This window comes from Suricata suricatta, chromosome 10 (genome assembly GCF_006229205.1).
Source record: "Suricata suricatta isolate VVHF042 chromosome 10, meerkat_22Aug2017_6uvM2_HiC, whole genome shotgun sequence".
Taxonomy (NCBI): domain Eukaryota; kingdom Metazoa; phylum Chordata; class Mammalia; order Carnivora; family Herpestidae; genus Suricata; species Suricata suricatta.
In genome coordinates this window covers 119196120-119218968 of record NC_043709.1, presented here as the reverse complement: position 1 = coordinate 119218968, position 22849 = coordinate 119196120, and the positions used below count along the sequence as shown (strand labels likewise).

General features: G+C 44.4%; 1 protein-coding gene across 1 annotated transcript in view; it reads left to right on the top strand.

Moving 5' to 3' along the window:
• NEBL (nebulette) overlaps window positions 1–22849 on the top strand; it is a 355587-nt gene that overhangs the window by 120642 nt on the left and 212096 nt on the right. Inside the window, exon 3 of the mRNA XM_029953726.1 lies at window positions 3653–3737. Coding sequence (XP_029809586.1) covers window positions 3653–3737 — 85 coding nt within the window. The remainder of the gene's footprint in view (window positions 1–3652; window positions 3738–22849) is intronic.

Sequence of the window (22849 nt, the reverse complement as noted above, 5' to 3'; positions counted from 1 at the left end):
TGGTCGGCACAGTGTGTCTTTGAAACCAAACCAAACCAAACCAACCAAACTAAACAGCAGAAACTTACCAGTTTTTTTTTTTTCCCTGTGTAACCCTTGACCATTGAAACTCAGGATGGGATACCTGAGTCAGACTTACAAAAGTGTTGTTTTATTTATATGCATGCACTTAAATTTTTTTAAATGTTTATTCATTTTTTTTGAGAGAGAGAGAGAGAGAGAGAGACAGACAGAGAGAGCACGAATGGGGGAGGGGCAGAGAGAGGGAGACACAGAATTCAAGCAGACTCCAGGCTGCTGACAGCTAGCTCAGAGCCTGAAGCCTGCTTCCAGTTCTGTGTCTCCTTCTCTCTCTCTGCCCCTTCCCCTCTCATGCTCTGTCTCTGTATCAAAAATAAATAAAACATTAAAAAAAATTTTTTTAAGTAGTTAAAAGAGATATGTAAAAGTTTTTATTAGACACTGTGGAATCTTTGAAAATCTCTGTGAAACTTTATTCCACAGAATGTATTTTGGAAAAAAAAGGCACATGTGCTAAATTGTTATTTTAGCTTTAAATTATAGCAAGGCTTAGTTGCTACATTTGAAAGTCCAGTGACGGTCAGCTGTTCAAGACTGACACACAGATATTCCAGAACATACCAAAACCATCTATCAAGCTTCCCCTGTGAGCACTGTTCAGAAGTAGTCCCCAAGGGTGCGGATGTCAACAAAGGCGGAGACTCCAGGGTGCAACGAGAGACGAATCTTCTGGGCTCTGGCCTCTTCCCTTGAAAAAAATTACTCTTTATTTTTTTTTAACGTTTATTCATTTATTTCGAGAGAGAGAGAAAGAGGGGAAGAGAGAGAGCAAGTGGGGGAGGGGCAGAGAGAGGGAGAGAGAAAATCCCAAGAAGGCTCCACGCTGTCTGCACAAAGCTGTTGCAGGGCTGGAACGCACAACCTTGGGATCATGACCTGAGCTGAAATCAAGAGTCGGACGTTTAACCAAAGGAGCCACCCAGGCGCCCTAATACTCTAGTTTTGACCAACATCTTAAACAAACGTGACTGTCTAGGCTCTTGCTCTGGATTAGAAGGTGGAAACCAGAAGGGAAGCAGCATGGGTGAGGCTGCGGGCTGTGTGGAAGAAGTGATCTCTTGATGGTTCAGAAGTCATTCACGCACCATGATTTCCTATGATCTAGGCCACCCCAACCTTGGGAGACTTTGAAAGCACTAGTGCTTTGCATTATGCTCTCTTAAGATCTATTAGGTGACCCTAAGTTATCATCACAAAATTTAAATTAGGTTTATATATGCTCTAAGAAGGCAGGAAAATCATGCGAAGGTTCTCGAAGGATGTTCATGAAAATAGTTCAAATGCATACAGCAGTCATGAGGCTTTCATCTCAGTTAAATCAAATCTTTACTTACAAGGGACATTTAATTCCTGAAGAATCCTGGAAAAACAAGGCAATGATGTGTATTTTCCTACCATTCGTTTGACTCCACAGGGCTACAAAATATTTGTAATCCTCATTTCGGAAGTGCTAGTGTACCTTTGGTAGTATGCCCAGAGTTTATTTGCACTGACAAGAGATGATTCCATCCATCAGCCTTCTCTTGGGACGTCAAGAACAGGGTGTCAGAAAGAACCCTCTACAAGGAGAGTAGAGTTCAAAATAGTGAGGTAGAGAGGACTTTTGAGAAACCATGCAGGTGGACCTCACTAGTGAGAGGGGCCGGGGAGGGGGCTCTTTGAGGGACAGCTCTGAGCACCATAGCTTTTATGGTGGTAGAGTCACGGCAGCTAATGAGATACCCTCTGTGACAGCCAAGTGTGGGGAGGAGGCAACCATGAATCAGCGTTTGTACCCTTACCCACATGGGGGGGCACAGATGCTCTCACTCCACCACTAGGAGGGCTGTGTGTTTGCATGTATGTGACTGTCTGTTACATAACACAGTGAAGCTCTTCCAAAAGTTCATCATGTACTCAAGTCATATGGCTGATTGTTATCTCCCCCTCTCTTCTACCTTCTTCCCTTCTTTCTTCTTTTCTTCTTTGCACAAATATTTACACATATTACGGAAGTCATACTATGATCCAGACGCTGGTAGGTGCTGAATGTGTTCTGACAAGTTCTTGCTACTGCAGAACTTTCCTTGTACTGTGAGACAGACTTGTCAATAGGTGCGTGCAGATGAATGTGGTAAGAGGCCAGGAGTACTTCCTGGAAAAAGTGACTTCTAAGGCAAGACCTAGGTGATAAAGAAGAGTCAGCCAGAGAAGCAGGGTGTGAGGAGGATGAATGTTCTGGGCCAGGAAAGCAGCGTGTGGCGAAAGAGGTGGAAAGAGAAGGGTGAGCTCCGTGGGTGGAGCATGGCAAGTGAGCAGTGACTTCATAGGGTGATCGTGGAACCTTGGAGACAGGAGACTGGACTGTATTCTCAGGTCAATGGAAGACGTTGAACAGTTTTACCCAGAGGAGTGACGTAATCAGTTGGGCATTTTAGAATTTTGTGTTGGCATCCTGGATCAGAAGGGCAAGACAGGCAGGAGTTCTAGTTACCTGAATGGAAAATGTGGCCTATCCTGAAAAATGCAGTAGAGATGGAAAGATGTAAATCTATCCAGGACGCATTTAGGAGATAGAATCAATAGACTTGGTGATTGATTGATTGACTGTGTGAGGAGGCAAGATTATCCCCTGGTTTCTGTCTTGGCCAACTGGGCACTTATAAATGAAAGAGTGAATAAGAGGGAGGTGCTTGTCTTGGGGTAGAGAGGGGTGGGATATTGAACAGCTGGGTTTCAGACCAGTTGAGTTAATGGTGGGTGCGGAGCATACGCAAGAGGAAATGCCAGGAGATCTGAGATCTAGGAGAGAACTCTGGGCTAGCTTTGGGAGTAATCAGCATATATGCAGAGATTACCCACAGTGGTGAGAGTCACTGAAATCACCCAGGTGATCACCCAGATGTAGATCCCCCTGAAAAGAGAAGACGCCCATGTTAGAACCCCAAAGAGGGAAGGGCAAACAGAGAGGAACCCACAGGAGACAGAGAAGGGACAACCAGAAGGGGAGAAGCCAGTCCGGCAGTGTGTGGTGACATTGAAACCAAGAGCGAGGACATTTCCTGATGGAGCAGCGGTCGAGTAAGAGGAAGACAGAAAGATGGCCGTTGCATGTGTCCCCAGGAAGTCCTTCTAACTTTGACCAGAGAAACTTCAGGAAGCAGGAGGTAGAAGCCAGAATGCATGGTGCTGAGGAGAGAGTTGCAGAGGAGACGAGCTGGGACAGTGATTTGAGGCCTCTTTGTAAGGAAGTTTGGCTGAAGGAGAGAAGACAGTCTAGCTCCGCAGGCTAGACTAGTGTGTGGTTGGAGGAAGAGGTAAAAAGAAGGTGGAAGAGCCTGGAGCATGCCTGGGTGCTGATGGGAAGCAGCCGAGAAGCCAAGATTGCGATTTCAGGGTGTGGTGGGTAACTGGTGATGGAGGGTCATGAGAAGGGAGGAGGTGTTGGGACCTAGAATAACAATACAGAGGTGGCCATAGCCAAGGGGAGAGAGACACCCCTTTCCACTGTGATGGGAGGGAAGGATTAGTGTTAAAGCATTGCTTCACAACGTAATATTTTAATTCTGTTCTTTTGAAAAATTCTCCACAGGCACTACCCAAAGCAGTCCTTCACCACAGTGGCAGATACACCTGAAAATCTTCGCCTGAAACAGCAAAGTGAATTGCAGAGTCAGGTAACTTCTCGAAAGCCTATTTTTGTTGCATCGGTACTAAATGTTAGTCACAAGGCCGCTCTTCTGAGATTTCATCATTGTTCTAGTCATGCCTGGTTACTGGCCGGTGTAGATGGAGACCGGAGGCAGGCCCGGGAGGGCATTCCTGGTGAAAGCACAGGAAACATCTGCTTTCTTCCTGGTCTTGGATCATCCTAACATTCCCGGTTCTGTTATTCACACGGGACTAGGGTAACTAAATGAGTTCTGGTCAGAGTAAGTGTTTCCCAACAATATTGATTTATTTGGTCCTAAATATTTAAAAACATTTTATAAATAGCTTTTCCACACCGCATATGTAGGGGAAAGAAGAGGTGTTAACTTGACCTAGTTGCAGTGCGTGTGGGGCTAACACCCTGTCTGTGTATCTCACACCAGCCACTAGCTTTGTTTTCATCCTGTCACGTTATTCCCATTCCTTTCATATGTCACGCTGACAGCATGAACAGAGAGTAGAACACCACAGTTGGCTCGCACTCAACCATTTTGGATGCAAACTTGCCTTCAATATGGTGAAACACAGTGGTGAAGACTGGAATTTAAATGCGGTATTTTCTGCAGGAACACCCGATCTCTTAGGAAACACAGGGTGCTGTCTTGCAGAAAAGTTGTCTTGCCTGCCACACGGTGAGAAGACGGTGAACAACCGCATGACAGCAAACAACCCCATTGCATCCCTTTGGTCAACCATGTAGCAAGACAACCCCAAGGAGCGCGGGAGGGAAGGCTGGGTCCACCCCTCCCTGGTGCTGTCCATTGGTTGGGACGTGGGGCCAGCCAGTTGGACTCTTCGTGCTTCTGGAAAGCGAGATGGTCTATCCATCTATCGTAACTTGTCTACCTGTCTTGGGTGGCCACGGGGATGAGACAGGTCATGAGGTGTGAAAGCATTTTGAACGTTAACAGATTATATGGCTGTGAAGGCTTATTGTTTGTACGCTGGTCCCTGACAGTCCTCGAGATGCAGAAAAAGATAATCGCAGAATTTGCCAAGGCCAAGAGGCACCTGGCTGATGTGCTTTGGAAATGCCAGTTGTGGCCTTTCTAAATAAGAGGGGTCGGTTCTGGGTTGTTGCGAATCTAATTGTCTCCAGGCAGGTTTATGTGCTCACGGGGGGAGACTATGGTTCCCTCCACCCTCTTTCTGTGGGTCTTGGGACCACGTCTCAGTCCAGTTCATTGGGGGAGACAGAACTCACAGTAGGGTTTGCTGTTGGTTAACAGCACCAGGAAGACTTGGTTGGCAGTTAGGTTTTGGTTCTGTAAAATGCTAATTCCTGTGTGCTAAGCCATTAGTTCAAAAAATTGAGCGCTGGCCAAAGAGAGACAGTGTTGCCGAGCCGGCAAGAACACCCCGTCTCGTTCACACTGCGGAGGGTGCCAGGGCTTGGCTCCGGGCTGTGCAGAGCCAATATGCCTTTCTTCTCATCAAGTTAGGATTAATTAGATAATTCTGGAGAAGTACTTCGAGCACATTGGAAAACAGAACTAAATCAAGAAATCAAATATTTGTTTCCTGCCTATTACATGTCCTTGTTCTGTGCAAAAGAATTCGTAATTAGTTAATCTTCCCTTCACAGAGCTCACGGGGTATGTGGACTAGCAGGACTAACGTACCCTCCCCCCGAACCCCGCCAGAATGGCTATCTTTAATTTACAGTAAGGATTTCAAAAGGGAGGGAGGAGTGCAGGTTGGACCGGTCTGGTTCCTGCCAGAGGTGGGATTTGAGTGGAGCTTTGAAGGTTGAGAAAGGATCGGATATAAACACTTGTCTTCTTCCTTGGAGGGCACACCGTTCCCTGTGGGTTCAGTTGGTGGTGATAGGTGCCTCGAGCTGGGCCCAGGAGCAAGCATTTCCCGTTTTCTTGCCATGTGCCTTGTTCTGGAAAGGCAAGGAGAAAAAGGAGCTCACTGTTTTAGAAAAGGCTGGTTTTATTCTCTGTCACAGAGTAGCCTGCCAGCTTCAGAAGGTACCGGTAGAGTGGCCGCACGGGGCTGATGGAGGAAGGCGCAAAGCACCATGGGGTCTCCAAGCAGTGGTCGGGTGAAGGCGTCAGGTTTCCTTTAAGGTTTCGTTCCACTGCATCTCTGGCGAGAAACGTGGGACTCCATCAGACAGCTAGTATGGGGAGATTCAACTCCATTCAAGAAACACGTACTGACTATGTACTATTGCCGTGAACTGTGCGGGGCGCTGGGGATTTGAAAGTCATCATCACTTGAAAGCTATATTCTGGGCACAGAATTTTACATGTATGGGTCCATTTAATCTCAAACAGCTGCCACGGGAAGGTATTTATGATGATGATCCCTAGTTAGATGAAACGCTCCACCTTTCAAGACTTAGATAGCTTGTCCTTGCAAACTTAGTAAGGAGTTGAACTTGGAACAGAACCTACATTTTGTGAACCCCCATTATCCACACCCTTACCTAGTGCCCTGGTCCTTTGACTCAGAGGGCACTTGGAAAAGGAGATCCGTAAGCAAACAGTTGCAGTACAACGTGGTCATTCAGCTACTGCAAAGGTACTGTTTTGTATAAAGTGCAAAAGTCACACCAAGGAAGAAACTCCTCCTCCTCATTAGCAGCCATATTTTTCTGGGTGACAAATGAAAATACTTCTATGAGAACATTTCTGCTTTTGCAAAGGCATAGCAAGGAATCTACACAAACGGTAACACTCATGCACATGCATGGCAATTGATTTAATTTCAGCATTTTAAATAGCTTGCTTCTGCGGCAGGGCATTACCTTAGCGTGTGGACATCAAGAATTCTGAGCAGCTCAACCGATTTGGTGGAAAACTGACTATCATTAGGATTTCATTGTTCATAATAATTTGCGATACTAAATGAGTCAAGTCTGCCCCTTTCTCCCAAGTTTGGAGATTCTGAAATTCTCTTTTCGTATTGTGTGGTTAAAACTAGTTCTTTTGTTTCAGCCCATTAGCTTACCAAATGAGCCAAAATGGAGGAAAAACAAAAACGAAATTTTGGTCCAACCTAAGCAGTTATTTATAGAGACACATTGTGATCTTCTCTCTTTTCTTCCTTTATCTTTTTTGTTCTTCCTTTCTGAGAGGGTTGTAGACACTGCCATTATCTCCAGCCCCACCTCGAGTGTTAAACCCTCTCAAGCCTTATTTTTTTTGAGACTTATATTAGGTGCCAGATTGTCATAATAAAATGATGAGAAATATTGGAGAATAGACAAGCAGACCATGAGTTGGTTTTTTAGAACTGGTGGTAGGCGGTGGCTTCCAAGTGTTCTCCCACCGACACATCACTGGTGGGTTAGTTGGGTAGCCGCTGATGGTGGTGGACAGGGGGACAAGGGACTGCCCTGGAAATGGGCAGTCGGGTTGGTGGGGAGGGAGTGGGGGGAAGGACTTCCATGGTCATTGAGCTCCCTTTTCATCACAGATCACAGGAAGGATAGCTTCAAAGAAATAGGGGGCCTCCCGCCCCCTCTACAAGGAGCAAAAGTCCAACTCTACTTGCAGTGGTATTAGTGACATTATACGTCACTGGTGGGGTGTCAGGCTTTTATTGCTGCAGGCCTTGGGACGGCCACAATGTCCTTGTCCTGTAGGAAAGCGAGCCAGGGGAGTTGAAAAGCCCTGTCTTATAAACTGGCACGCAAACTCTTTGTAAGTTGTGGAATCCTTAAAGTTTAAAACCCTAAGTGATGTGAGGGGCCCCTGAGTGGCTCAATCGGTTAAGCATCCAACTCTTGGTTTTGGCTCAGGTCAGGATCTCATGGTTTCATGAGTTTGAACCTCACATCGGGCTTGTGCTGATAGAGCAGAGCCTTCTTGGGATTCTCTCTCTTGCTGTCTCTCTGCCCCTTCTCCACTCACACTGTTTCTCTCTCTCTCTCTCTCTCAAAATAAATAAATAAAGAAACAAAAAACCTTACGCGAGGTGAGAAGCCCCTTAGGATAAAAGTTTTTTGGATGAATTATTTAATAGTATGTTGTAGCAAACATGTCGTTTTATCAGGCTGGGTAGCATCCTCTTCCTGGAAGAAAGGGCATGGATGTTCTGAGTGCCCAGCTCAGGGGTCTGAGGACTTGACACTGTTTAACAGCATGCAGAGGGGAAGCTCTGTAGAAGGAGAATGGGGTGGGGGTGTGTGGCGGATATGAGGCGTGGCCCCATCCTTGTTCTCTGGCTGCCTGCCTGCTTCTCGCCTCCCAACTCCCAGGGCCAGGATGACTGTCTTAGGAAGCCCTGGCCCTCTGTGGGGCACAGATCTGAGAAGCACCATCCAACGTGGAATGTTAGCCACATCCCCACTTCGTTGTTTATGTGGTTGGCTTAGCTACTTGCAATCACGCCGAAAATAATAGAGATTTGGGGCTCACTGTGTTCTTAAATGGAGTGTGTGTAATTGACGAGTGCTGATAAGATGAAAGATTGAAAATGATTATGGAGAGAATACAAATCATTCTGGAACCTTTGAGTCTTCATTTTGTAATCTGCGCTGATTCTTTTTTAATCTTCCGTGTCTCTGTGGAGGCATAAAGCACATGGTTCAGAGGGAATACAATGTATGAGAGCAGGAAGGGTGAGAAGGGAAAGTATTTTTTTTTTTAAATAGGGAACATAATAGTTAAACGCCTTTGTGGGGGAGATGAAGATACGTGCTTCACATAACCCTCTGGAAGCTCGAGGAGGTGGTCATGTGGACACTTTCTCTTGCTCCAGCCTGCCTGTGGCAACTTTCTGGACCTCCTCATTCTATGGTTGAACTTCCGGAGGGCTTTTCTCTCAGGTATCTGCTGTGTAACTGTCCAGTCAGGTACTAACTACCTACCTAAAGCAGACAGCCCCCTCTCAGGTGACGCTGACCGAGTGTCACTGAAGACTGACTTCCTTCAAAGCAACAGATCTCTGACTTGGAAACTCCAGTAGCTGTTGAAAGATGGCTGGGGGCACCTGGGTGGCTCAGTCGGTTAAGCGGCCGCCTTTGGCTCAGGTCATGATCTCGAGGTTCGTGAGTTTGAGCCTGGCGTTGGGCTCTGTGCTGACAGCTCAGAGCCTGGAGCCTGTTTCGGATTCTATGTTTCCTTCTCTTTCTCCTCCCTTCCCCTGCACATCCTCTGTCTCTCTGTCTCTCAAAAATAAATAAACATTAAAAAAATGACTGGGGAGGTAGCTAGAGAGCATCTTCTGTAGGCTTCAAATCCCCTTCTGAGGGCCCTCACCCAGCCATAAATCTGACCTGAATTTCATTGGCCACCGGGCACCAGTCATAGGCCACACTGGGGACCCTTTAGTGAGCAAAGCCCAGATAAAGCCCTCACCCTCAGGGGATCTGAGGTTTAGTCGGGGACAGGGTGATAATAAAAAATTAATAGAAGTGGGTAAAATGGCAACTGGGAGAAGACCTGCAGCGGGGGGCGGTGCATTTTAATTATGTTTTAAGACATTTTCAGGGAGTCGGAAGCCTGAGCACTTTTCTGCAGACAAGTGCGTAATGGGTCTCAGTCTGGTCTGCTGCATCCTGCCTGGCCGTGGATCCCATTTCTAAATGCTTATCAATTTTTCTTTCTTGTTTCCATTTCCGGAACTTAGTGGACTCTCCTTTGCTCTTTACTGGGTCCTCTCCCCATCCCTTATCTCATCTGACAACCTCAGACTTCTGAACCCCAAGCCTGCCCCCTGGATAGTTTCTGTTGGTAATTCTTGTAGTCCGCTGATCTTGGATGAGAAGCCTTTCCTACGTGCCTTTTCACTTTCCATTTTCTTTGAACCGAATTTTGGCAGCTTTCTAGTTCCCATCTTCTGATTTTTCACCATTTGCTGCTGTCTTGTGATCCTGTGGTGGTGCTGTCTCCTTCCCGAAACATGCACAGTGTCATGGATGGAAAGGTGAACGTTCGCAGGGAGAAGCCTCAGCACGTTCCTTTGCAGGGTTTTGAGGCAGCAAGATGGATGAAAGATTATGTTTCCCATGTAGGACGGGATGAGTGTGAGTAAGAACTTCAGAGGAGAAACATTAATTCACTTGCTGTGGCGCTTGTCTCCCAGGGAACCTAGCGTGCTGTGCCGATGTTAACCCTAACCCTGGTAATTTCCCCTAAGTCAGATTGTTTTTATATTTTGCTTCTGGATACAACGATGTAAGGGGCCAAAACGTCAGGAGTGACAGACGGTGAAATAACCCAACAGGCTGGGGTTTTCGAGCTTTTCATCACAGGGGCCTGGCCTCCTACCCCTCACCCTCCGGAAATGGCCCGTGTTCTTTCCATCTGGTCTCGGAGTCCTGGCATCGGGGCGCTGTGGTGCCCTCCTGGCTCATCCTGTCTCCCTTTCGATTGATCCCACAGCTCACGGCGGAGGCTGTGCGTGCTGTACTTTGGGCGGTCAGGCTACAACCTATTTGTTGTTATTCCAAGAGCCAGAATCAGATTACTGGTCCTTTAATTAGGCATTTGAATATATAGCCTATCAATTTTGTGGCTCTGGGGGCATGACCGTAACAGCCATGATGAAGCGGATATTTTAGCAATGTGAAATCAGGGTGTTTTTCATCTTTCTCTTGTATAAACCATGTTCTGCCACAGCACCTGACATTTATGGGTCCAGAGAAAGGCGAAGGGTGCACCCTATTTTGAGAAGGGATAAAATACGGTCCCATGGTAAGAGAACTGTCCATCCCTCCTTGGGCTATGCTAGAGTTTAAGAAGATGGAAAAATCAGAGTCTGAAACAGGACCTCCCTCTCTGTCCTGACTGAAGTCTCCGGGAGGGAAGATGGGGAGGCCTGGGAAGTAGGTGGAGGGAGAGAAGGAAGAGGAGAAGACCACTTTACAAGACATGCTCCCAACGTCTTCCCACCGAACGAGGAGCCTCTGCAGCGGGGTGGGCACGGGGAGAACCTGGATTTTGTCTCCCAGTATCTCAGTCTCTCCCCTGCTGAGGGGAATTGCTGGGGAAGGAGCTGCCACTCTAGGAACTCCGTGTCCCCAGAACCAGGGGTGGCTTACGCAGGCAGGGGGTAGTAGTAAGACCCCAGTGAGGAGAGGCCGTTTTGGCAGGCAGTACCACCAAGCCTTTTCTGAACCAAGGGAAGAGTACACCATGATGTCACCAGCCACAGTCTTCAGTGAATGCTAATGACCGAGAGGACAAAGAGATGCCATGGTGGCCGAAGGAGTCAGACGAGAGAAAGAGGGGATGTGAACATGGATTCAAGACTTCCCTCTCTCTTCACTCGGAAGTCACTGAAGCCCTCCCTGCTCACACACACTGCAACACCGCCATAGTGGAGCAGAGACAGGAAGCAAGAGGAAGTCTGAATATACCTGAGTTGTTTAAGTCATCGGATGGGTTTGGTTTAATGGCAGGACTAAAGTGAGTTCCTCTCACGTTAATGTGATGGGGATTCATGAGGAAGAGCAGAGCAGCTGTAGGAGATGACCTTTATTTTATATCTGAATACATTGTACATAAATTGCTAACCTTTGGCTTTTTTGGTAAAATATAGCACTAGACCGAGAGATCTGGTGTCAGGAGGGTGCCTGGGTGGTTCAGTCAGTTAAGTGTCTGACTCTTGATCTTGGCTCAGGTCATGAACTCATGGTTTGTGGGTTCAAGACCCACCTAGGGCTCTGCACTGACAGTGAGGAGCCTGCTTGGAATTCTCTCTCTCCCTTTCTCTGCTCCTCCCCTGCTCTCTCTCTCTCTCAAAATAAATAAACCTAAAAAAAAAAAAAAAGAGGGGCGCCTGGGTGGCTCAGTCGGTTAAGCATCCGACTTTGGTTCAGGTCATGATCTCATGGTTCGTGGGTTTGAGCCCCACATCAGGCTCTGTGCTGACCGCTAGCAAGCTCAGAGCCTGGAGCCTGTCTTCAGATCCTGTGACTCCTTCTCTCTCTGACCCTCCCCTGCTCAAGCTGTCTCTTTCTCTCTCTCTCTCTCTCTCTCTCTCAAAAATAAATAAAAACATTAAAAAACACTTTTTTAAAAAGAGAGAGTTCTGGGTTTGAGTCCTGCCTGTGCCACTAAATGTGACTTTGGGTACCACTGACCTTTGACCTTTTCAGGACATAAAATAATGGGTTGTACTAGATGATTTTTTTCCTGTACTAGATGATTTTTTAAAATTCCCTCCAGTTATAATGATCTTGACTGTAGCCCAAAAAAGTTCTGCAATAACATCTCAGGTTAGAAAAGATGAAAAGAACTTAAAGAAAAGGAATCACCATTCTTTTTTGTCTGGCAAAATAATAATTGTCAGATCTCCCATTTCATTTGAAGGTTCATTTAAAAGCTCAGTCCCCAGAGAAGTCTCAGATATTGGCTGAAGGTCATACATAGGTCTGAGAAAGTTGATGGACAGATCAGGTTCGCACTGGAAGATATGTCTAATTTTTCACTAAACATGTTTAAAAATAACAGAGGGAAGAGAAGACAAAAATAACGACAGTCATAATATCCATCCACTGATAGCAACTCGTGTCATCTTCAGTTCTGTTTCTCAAGTTTTCTATGTAGAAGTAACTAGAATAACTGCAAATATTAGTATACTTTTAGGAAGCATCTTAGTTATTTTAGCTCACTTCCTTTATGCTTTATTTTAAATTGTTTTCTGGACTGGCTTTGACTATGTCATAGCTTTTGAGTGTTAAAAGTTGGTGTTTTCTCACTACAGTGTTACTTGCTTTTTACTACCCCCTTGTCCTTTATGTATTTTATTTTTTGAGAGAGAATGGGGGGAGAGAGGGAGAGAGAATGAGTGAGGGAAAAGGGGTAGGGGGGAGAGACAGAGAGAAAAGGAGAAGGGCAGAGAAAGAGGGAAACAAAGGCTCCAAAGCAGACTCTTAGCTGTCAACACAGAGCCTGATGTGGGCCTCGAACCCACGAACTGTGAGATCATGATGTGAGCCAAAGTCGGACGCTTAACCAACTGGGCCACCCAGCGCCCTTGATTGTACTCTTATAATGCAGTATTTCTCATTACAGTGTCTGAAGAGAACAATTAGAAGAATTTCTCTTCCTTCCTTTATCCCTTCCCTGTCGCTTTTGCTTTTTGGTGAAGCCAAGAGTCAAGATGATGGTAAATCAGAAATGAAGTTAACACAAATTTGATCCTAACCAGTAGGGAAAGTCTGGCCTCCTTTTGGCCGACATGCTGTGTTTCCATATATGTGGAATTGTTTTTACTTCCCAGACTCTATAATCTGCAAATAGCTACTGTGGGAGATCTAACAAAGCATCTTCAGCTACAGATTTACCTTCCCAAGCACATAGTGCTTTTAGATACCAAATAACTAAATATACCAGATTTTACATTCTTACTTCAACTAAAGAAGTAAAGGATAGTGAAGCCAAGGATCCTAACCTACTTTAAAAAAACCAATCTTAGAGCCATTATATACTTTTTTCTTTATCTCTAGAATAGCTATAATGCTTCTAAATCATTAAAGTTAAAACTAAAATAAATCTTAACTATGTTTCTGCTATTTCACAGAGAACATATACTTAACAAGATTCCCTGGCATTGGATAATTGCCAAGGCTCTGAAACTTTTCATTCTGGAACACTTTACTTTCTATAAGTTACTCCTTAATACGTATATAAACTATTATATATAATAAGTATAAAATGTGTATGTATATTGCATATATGTATGTGTATACATGCACATATGCACATATATACAATATGCATGTATTTATATATATGTATATACACATGACACATATATTCATACATATACATACATATATGCATGTATAGAAACGTACGTGAAAACAAAATAAAGTAAACTTGGAAAGACAATGTTCAGAAAGTAGTCTCTTTGAAAACCTGAAAGGCTGAGAAAACATGAAGCGTTGTTTCTCTTTTGTTATCAACGGTCAAGTATGATTTAATTCACTGCCGGACCCTGAAACAGCTGTATCATTGCCTCTAAGTTCCCATCATGTAGATTAGCTTTGGGTTCCTGTGTCTTTCAGTCATTCCATATGTTTTAAGAAAGAGCTGTTGTGGAAAAGTGTAACAGAGACAGTATTATTTCTGGAAGTGAGGTAATGAGATCTTTTGCAAAATATTGCCCGTTCCAGAGGTCAGACCACTCATCCCACAGCATAACGGGCAGAAACCCAATGAAAGCTTTTACCCGTTTTGATGGGCTTTACTTACTTTATCTGTAGTTTATTAATTAACTTAATTTCTTTAGTGCCTGCTTCATCTTTGTCCCTTGTTTTAGATGTTAAACTAGAGTCCAGAGATTTATTAATTTAGTGGTTATTATTTGATGGCCATGCTAAACAATTGTCAGAATCATATGACAGCATTGGATGATAAGGTGGTAATGCATGAAATGGAGGAGGAACAATTGAAAGCAATTTTATGAAAATCAGGATTTCATAAGAATGAAGAATTAGACACTTTCTTGAGAGGTAGACAGACGCCTTTCTACTGCTTTCTTACCATTGACCACAAATCAAGAAAAATCATGCTATTCTTGATATCAAACCTTTACTAGCAAAGAAGTCTCATTGAAGGACTTAACTGTATTTCTTGTTACTTTGGTTTTTAAAGTTATATTTATTTTGAGAGAGAGAGAGAAAGCAGAGGAGGGGCAGAGAGAGAGGGGGGAGAGAGAATCTCAAGCAGGCTCCCTGCTGTCAGTGCAGACAGAGCCTGACGTGGGGCTTTGGTCTCATGAACTGTGAGTTCATGATCTGAGCCGAAATCAAGAGTCAGACACTTCACTGACTGAGCCACTCAGGGGCCCCTGTAATTTCATTTTGTTCGAAGCTGTTTCAGTTGCTTCTTGGTTCAGTCTATACTTACTGGATACCTCCTCTGGTCAGACACTGCCGGCCCGCAGGGTGAGAGGGTGTGGAGAGAAGCTAGCAGCCGTGGGGGAAGAAAAGTGAGTGAAGACATAATTCTGAGCTTAGAGGGTTTATTGGGTCTCCTCAAAAGGTCTCCCACATTCTATAAACTGTTACTTTTTTTCTATTTGCCATTTAGCTTTCATGTTTACTCCTTTGAATGGAAGCCCAGTATGACTTTCCCCTCACATGGATCAAATACCAGCTGCCCTGAGAAACAATGTACCGGAGAAGAAATGACCTTTTATCTGGGTTTGGAAATAGCTCCCTCTGTTTTCGTTCCCTAGCACCCATGTCGCCTCCACCACCCCCTTTTGTTTTTTAGCACCCACGCCCTTTTGTAAACTATTTGTAGAGCTTGCTTCTTTTTAAAATAATGTGGATGAAAAATGTTTTTGACTGCTTCATGAACACCGGAAACCTTCACTAATAAAATCCCCTCCTTTTTTTTCTTTTTGGTTGTCATCAAGAGAATTAAATCATGTCATCAGCAATACTCAACCCTCCTGTTCTCCTCCAGACTGCAGAGGACAGGCTCCTAACCTTTTTTGGGTCAGAGGCCCCTTTGGAAATTTGATGAAAGCCATTGAACTTTTTCTTTGAAAAAAGTACAAAAGCAAAAATATGCCAACTTTAGAATATAATTGCAGGGAGTTCATGGGAGAGTGAAGGCCGTTGGAGTCCCAAGCTTTAGGGGGAGTGCCAGATCGGCCAAGGCGAGGGAGAGGACTGGCTGAGTCTTAGAAAGGTTCAACAGAGACTAGAGGATTGTCACAGAAAGAATGTGGGTTCCCTGGCTTCGAAGCACAGTTTTATTTTATCTTGATTGAAAGACTAGTGGTTTTGGAAATGTGAAGTGCTACTGCCTTAAAAAAAAGCTCTCTATCCACACCTGCTAAAATGTAAAATACAGACACTCGTTAGTCCAGTAGTCCTACACCTGGGAATCTCTACTGTAGAAACAAAATCATCAGCATAGAAGGAGTATGTACAAGGGTGCCTAGGACAGCATTGCTGGTAGTAGCAAAACCAGGAAGCATAGTGAAAGCCCATCAACAAGGTAATAGGAGAATAAACTGTGATAATCCATACCCTAGGATATCATCCGGCCATTAGAAAGAATGAAATAGAGACCTACCAGATGCCTTGTGCGGATGTCCACGTGGTGTTTGTTCAACGAGAAATACAGATAAAAGTGGATTAATTCCAGTGCTTTCCTTGCGTCCACGTATATGCATATCTGTGTCTGAATTTGCATTTGTCTGACTAAGATGATATGTGCAGGGAGAAAAACAGGGACTAATATATACTAGCTGTATATACACTGGTTCTTGGGACTTATCACTGGTGACTATAAAGAGGTTGCACAAAAAAAGTATATGATGGCATTAACGTGTTTATATGTAGTTTTATATATATATACAGTTATATATGTAACTGTATAATTGTTATATATGCACATATTTATATATGAAATTATGCATATATATATGTGGGTAGATGTAAAAAGAAAGAAAACAATGACTTAGAAGCATATTTGCTGACATTACATTCTTTTATGTCTTTCACACTTGTTGACACTGTAGCTTTTCAGTTCAGTTTGGTGGGACTGACTTGGCCCATTTGGCCAGCCTGGGATCTCCCTGCTGACTTGTTAGATGGGTTTCTTGTGGCTTATGGCTCTAAAGTTGTTTGGTCTTTTAACAAATGCCTGTTGGATGTCTATTTTATGTTTGTTCTGGGTTTTGTGCTGGGGAGTACTAACCCATTTGTGTGTGTGTGCGTGTTGTATGTGTGTGCGCATGTATGTGTGTGCATTTTTGGTGTGCTCACATGTGTATGTGTGCATGTGGGTAGGTGTGTATATAAGTATGCATATGTGTATAGGTGTGTGCATGTTTGTATATGTGTGTGTATGTGCATGTTTGTGTAGATGTATATATATGTGTGTGCATGTGTGTGTATAGGTGTGTGTATGCCTATGCGTGTTTGTGGTGTGTAGGTGTGTATATGCTTATGTGTATGTGTGGGTAGATGTGTGTATGTACATGTCTATGCATGTGTGTAGGTATAGTGTCTATGTATATGTGTTAAAATGTGTGCCTATGTTTGTATAGGTGTGTAATGTGTGTATGTGTGTGTAGGTATGTGTAGGAGTGCATGTGTGTAGGTGTGTATATGTAAGTGTATGTGCATGTGTGTGTATATGAATATGTTTATAGGTGTATATATGTATGTATGTATGTGTATGTTTGTGTGAGTGTGCATGTGTGCACATGCATGTGTGTAGGTGTATGTGTGTAAATGAGTGCATGTGTGTACACACATATGTGTAGCTGTGTGTATATGCGTGTGTTTGTGTGTACAAGTCAGGGATGGTGTGCACTGCATTCGAGCTTCCTCTTCTCGGTGTTACATGTGTGTTACTTGGTTGTGAGTGTGTAAGATGGAGAGCACAGGTGCAGCTCTCAGGTTGGTAAGAACCTAAGAATTTGTCTGAAGTAATGTCTTGATTTTCCTGCCTTTGCTTGGCTAAATGTCTTATTGCCCAATCCTCCAAGTTATCTTCAGAAATGCCTGAAGCCCTCAAGGGAGGATAGAACTGAAAAGATTGTAGAGAAAAAAGAAGTGTGAGGTGCTTCTTGTATGTCAGTATTTCTCAAAAGTGTGGCCTCCTATGTCACAGTGACCTGGCGAGCATGTTGAAGACGCACATTTATGGCCCAGCCCCAGATCCGCTATGTGGGAGCCCAGAAATCTGCACTGTTCCCGTATCATCCTTATACAGCTTAATTTTGACAGCTAGTTCCATCAGATTTTATTTCAAATAATGCGCCTTTCTTGCATTCCCCCCCCACCAGAATTTTACCATGACTTTTGAACTCCTTTTCTGCGTGGCTGTGGAGAACTTGGCTATTTTGCTGCGTGGAAGTTGGTTCACAATCACTGATTTCTCAGCCTGATGCTTTTCAGGATTGACCTATGTGTGTACGGCAGGATCCTTGGACAGGCTTCTGGAAACTTATGCCATTGTTCAGTTCCTGGTCAAAGGAATACAGAGAAGAGGAGGGATGCTATAATAAATTTTTTAAGACATTGAAGACATTCAGCAGATGCTCTTGTAAAACTTTTTCTAATATTAAAACATCTTTTTATTTCATCTTTTTCTTCATTAGCAATGCATTTATTTTAGAAGAAGTTTTATCAAGAGAAAACTTTTTCAGGCAGTATCATCGCTACCAAACATATACAATTTCATCTGGAATGTTAAATAGATCTGTATAGGTCAGAAAGGGGCTAGAATGTTTTGGAGAATCAATAATCTGATGGTCAAATTCAAATGTCTTTAATGTAACAGAGTAAGCCTATATATGAACGGGAGAAAATTACAGGTTACAATGTATTTCGTTGTTTGTAACTACGGGAGTCAAATCAGAATGCATACAGTTTTTTTTGGAAATTCTTGATTCTTTGGACCATTTTTGGTTTATTTGTAAGCATTCTTGATAGAGACAAAAGCTGAACATGTTTTTTAAGCTACCTAAGATTTATTCCCTTTCCCACGTTTCTTCCCCAACCCTTTTATCTGAGATGTCAAAATAATCGAAGCAAAGGTTAGTTCACATGATAAGAACTATGTGGCCGTTTTCCTACATTGCTCATGTGATTATACTTGCGCAGACAACAAGCTTTGCGCTGTTCAGATTAAAGGCCCTGAGAACCTTTTATCTCCACAGCAGGATATCTGCACCCAAAGTCGATGCAGGAAACTCGTGACATCATCCCTCAATCAATAATCATCGATTGAGTAGAGTTGGTTTCAGAGCTATGTATTAGATACCACGAGGGCTACAGAAGGAAGAGTCATAGTTTTTGTCTTTGAAGAACAATCTAGTTCAGAAAGTCATGTTATGACATGGTGCCTTTAACAAAAGCCCTTTGCAACACATACTAGGGAAACCAAGATGAAAGGAATGATCGTGAGGCAGGGGAGATGCTGAGCAATGGACATGTGAGTTGGCAGAGAGGCAATTGAACAGGACCCAGACATGAGGTAGACGTGGGCGATTTCCATCCAACGAGTTCCATCCGGAAAGTGTCAGCAGGACTGTGTGGCCGGTCAGTCAGCAGAGTCGGGTAGGAAACAAATCTGATTAACTGACTTTTACAGCTTTAATTTTCTGTGCCTTTATGATTTTAGAAGTTCATTTGTATCATCAAGTTCAGATATCACTGAACAGATCTTTGACAAGGTAAAAACGTTCTACAGTTTAGCATAACATGGTAGGCTTTTGCGCAGTAGATGGTAAATAAGGCGTAGGTGACTGAATTCTGGTGTTTATCTGCATTTCCAGGAGACATTGTTGTCTTCCTGCATGGGACACAAACTCTGCTACAATTATTCGTGAATAATTTTTTATGACTCGTGTTAGTAAGACTATTAGTAAAGTAACACTTGTTTAATTTTGTTTTACATTTTTTAAATGTTTATTTGTTTTTGAGAGAAGGGGAGAGAGACAGAGCATGAGCAGGGAGGGGCAGAGAGAGAGAGGGAGATAGAATCTGAAGCAGGCTTCAGGCTCCTAGCTGTCAGCACAGAGCCTGATGTGGGGCTCGAACTCACGAACCCGTGAGATCATGACCTGAGCTGAAGTCCTACACTTAACTGACTGAGCCAGCCAGGCGCCCCTGTAAAGTAACATTTAAAAGCACAATGTCTTATCAGCATAAAAGAAAACCCTCCCTCTTTACCACATCAGAAATATTTCCCTCTCATCTAAAAAGAACCTGCTTCTTTTTAGAGTTTGGCATTTATCCTGAGCAAATACGCAGTTAGAAAAACCCACTAACCAAATAAATCACCTTGATTACTACCTACCAAGAAAAAGAGCTGGCTTTATTTTTTTCCTGTGCATGTTTTTTTTTTTTTTTTTAAAGATCAATTCATCCATGAGAAATGGTTCTATTAGAAAAAACAGAGAACCCATCTGGATATTTGGTGAGTGGGTGCAGAGAATGGGTGTATTACATTGTTATCTAACAGAGCAAGGGAGCCAGTATGTATTTTCTGTTGGGAAACAAAACATATAGCTATGAAAAAGGAACAGAAAGTTTTAGTTTTGAAGGAGACTGTTGACTTGCTGATGACTTGCCAAGGAAGTTATCTGCTCCCATGCGGGGTGTGGAAAGTCAGTCATCTCCTAAATACTGACACCTGGGCTTTACCAATAGTCATATTATCTTTCTGGGTTTTTATTTCTATGGTGGATCTGTGATAATGCTGTGTACTGTCCTGTAAAGCACTTTCTTTGGTAGACCATGAAATTATGTCCACCTTACAACATGGAAGAGCCCAGTGAGGTCCGTATCTGTGTGACTTCACTTTATCCATGCCTGTCTTCCTCTTGTGACAAGTTCTCATTCTCCTCATGGAATGTGGCAGCCAGGCAGTGCCAGCCGGCTGGCTTGGGTGGGGTAGGACCCTGTATCCTGGTGTGATGGTAGACGGGCTTTCTCCTGGCAACCTTCCATCTCTCTGCCATCTTGCCTGCTCCTCTCTGGAGAGAAAGTGGGCTCCGTAGGAGTTAATAAGAGGGTGCTTTATTGACTGTCCACCCTTCTCCTGTGCTTCCTGTCCTTGGCCCTCATCGTGGACATTCACGGCCATCTGCACCTTGCCTCCCTTCTGTCTTCACTGTACTTGGTTTCTGTTCAGCACATCAACTTTATTCCAGATCGTTGTCTGTCTCTCAAGTGGCAGAGCACCCAGGAAGACTAGAGATACTTTTAAAAAATATTTATTTATTTTTCAGAGAGAGAGAGGGGGAGGGGCAGAGAGAGGGGGAGAGAGAGAGAGAGAGAGAGAAGGAGACAGAGGATAAGAAGTGGGCTTCCTGCTGACAGCAGAGCCCATGGTGGGGCTTGAACTCACGAACCACAAGATCATGGCCTGAGCCAAAGTTGGATGCTTAACCAACTGAGCCACCCAGGAGCCCCAAGACTAGAGATGTTTTATCTGGTGTCCTCTACTCCATGCAAAGCTTTTGGTGACTTACATCCCTTTCGGGATATGACTTTCCTGTTTCAGAGGCTCCCTTTCTGTTTACCACAAGCATGTAACCCTTCCGTCTCCAAACCGCGTTCAGAGCTTAGATTTAAGCAGACTCGAAGCCCACTTGAGGTTTGGATGCAGATATCTCACTCCCGCCTTTGCAAGTGCTCGTTTCTGTTCAGTCCGTTACACAGGAATGGCTTCTCGTTCTGCAGACACGTCTGTTGTTTGTGGAGGCCCAGCATCCTGCAACCCTGTGTAGACGGGGAAGGTGACAGGCTTTGTTTGGGCCAAGAATAGTCATTCCTGCCTGAGAAAGTAAGTAAAACCAGACTCCTCCCGTCCTGCAGCACTGAGTCCTGAGCCAGGCCACTTGTTCCCGCTGTAGCTCAGGGCCCCATTTACGTGGGTCACACTCGGGCCCACCCAGCACTTCACAGCAGAAGGTCATCAATCTGTTGTGGGGCCACAGTCCCCTTTGGCCCCATCTGCCTGACCTTTGCCTTCCCCTCTGCCTCGTGGCCAAAGTCCTTCTGAGTCAGTGGCTCAGCGATGATGAAGTTGGTGCCACCATCCCTGACGGACATCCGGCATGTAACAATTCATGGCTGCAGTTAGAGCTTCATTTCCCCAAACCTTTCATCAGGGAGGGAAGCGCTTTATAGTAAATGACTCATTGCTTGGAGTCATCTGCCGTGTAGTCTTCATTATATTTCTTAGTCATTATGGCGTGCATCACATGGTCTTTTCTCAAACATCAGCCTGGTGAACCAACGATGAAATTGCATTTCTTTGAATTAGAGCACAGATTATATGGGAGGAAAAAGACATTAAAGGGGAAACGTTCATGTTTATGTTTGAATAGATGTGAAAAGCTTAATGGCCTCAGAGGCAGTTCAAAGAAATCTGGGGAGGGGACAAGGAACTGCCGTCCCTCGCTACCTGTGACATGTCTCCAGATGAATGGGGGGAAAACACGGACTTTTCGAATCCTGACATACAGACAGTTTGGTGGGTACCTCTTGGGAAGCTGGTGTCACCGAGAGTTCTGATTGGTGTCCCGAGGCTCTAACACACAGAAGGCAATTCATGAGTGACTGTTGACATTAACTGGAAAAGTCTTCACTCAGGGAGACCCCGAGCCTCCTTTATTCTTGCTGCACACGTGGGCTTCCTTGTAGTTCTCATACGGTAAAAGCCAGTCATAGGACTGGGGACATTTGGGCGCTGCTGGTGGGGATAAACGATGTGAATTGGAAAGAGAAGTATGGTTGGCCTGGGCTTATTGACTTGGGTCTGTCTGACTGCGGGTGTCACCCGAGTGGGACATGCGGCCTTGCTGGCTGGCTTGAGCCCCTGTTGTGAGTGGGACACGCCTGTCCTGGCCATCCTGAAATCTCACCCTTGCCACTGCCCTTCTGATCTGTGAACTGGACAGACACTGGTCACTCAATGGAAATTGAAATGATGGAATTAAGTGACCTAATTGGGACTGGCTCTGAACTCAGATTGTGGTTTTTAACATTTTATTTATTTTTGAAAGACAGAGAGAGACAGACCACAAGCAGGGGAGGGTCAGAGAGAGAGAGGGAGACACAGAATCTGAAGCAGGCTTCAGGGTCTGAGCTGTCAGCATAGAGCCCAACGCAGGGCTGAAACCCACGAATGGCAAGACCATGACCTGAGCCAAAATCAGACGCTTAGTCGACGGAGCCACCCAGGCGCCCCAGATTGTGGCTTTTATAGGTATCTGAGCCGACCTGTCTCCATGTGCTCAGCGCACTTGAATATGCAGATAGGAATGTGTGATTGCTGTGTGCTTTATTATGCTTTCTCTTTCTCCCCACAGCCATCTGCTGGGTTATATTTGTTGATTCTTTAAAAAAATTTTTTAAATGTTTGTTTATTTTTGAGAGAGAGAGAGAGAGAGAGTGCGTGAGCAGGGGAGGGGCAGAGAGAGAGGGAGACACAGAATCCGAAGCAGGCTCTAGCCTCTTAGCCATCAGCACAGAGCCCAACATGGGGCTTGAACTCATGAACTGCAAGATCATGAGCTGAGCCAAAGTCAGACGCTTAACTGACTGAGCCATCCGGGCGCCCCTATTGATTCTGATGAGACCTCGATATAGCAGTTTTGTTGCTCTATCGTTTTTTTTTTTCTTTTT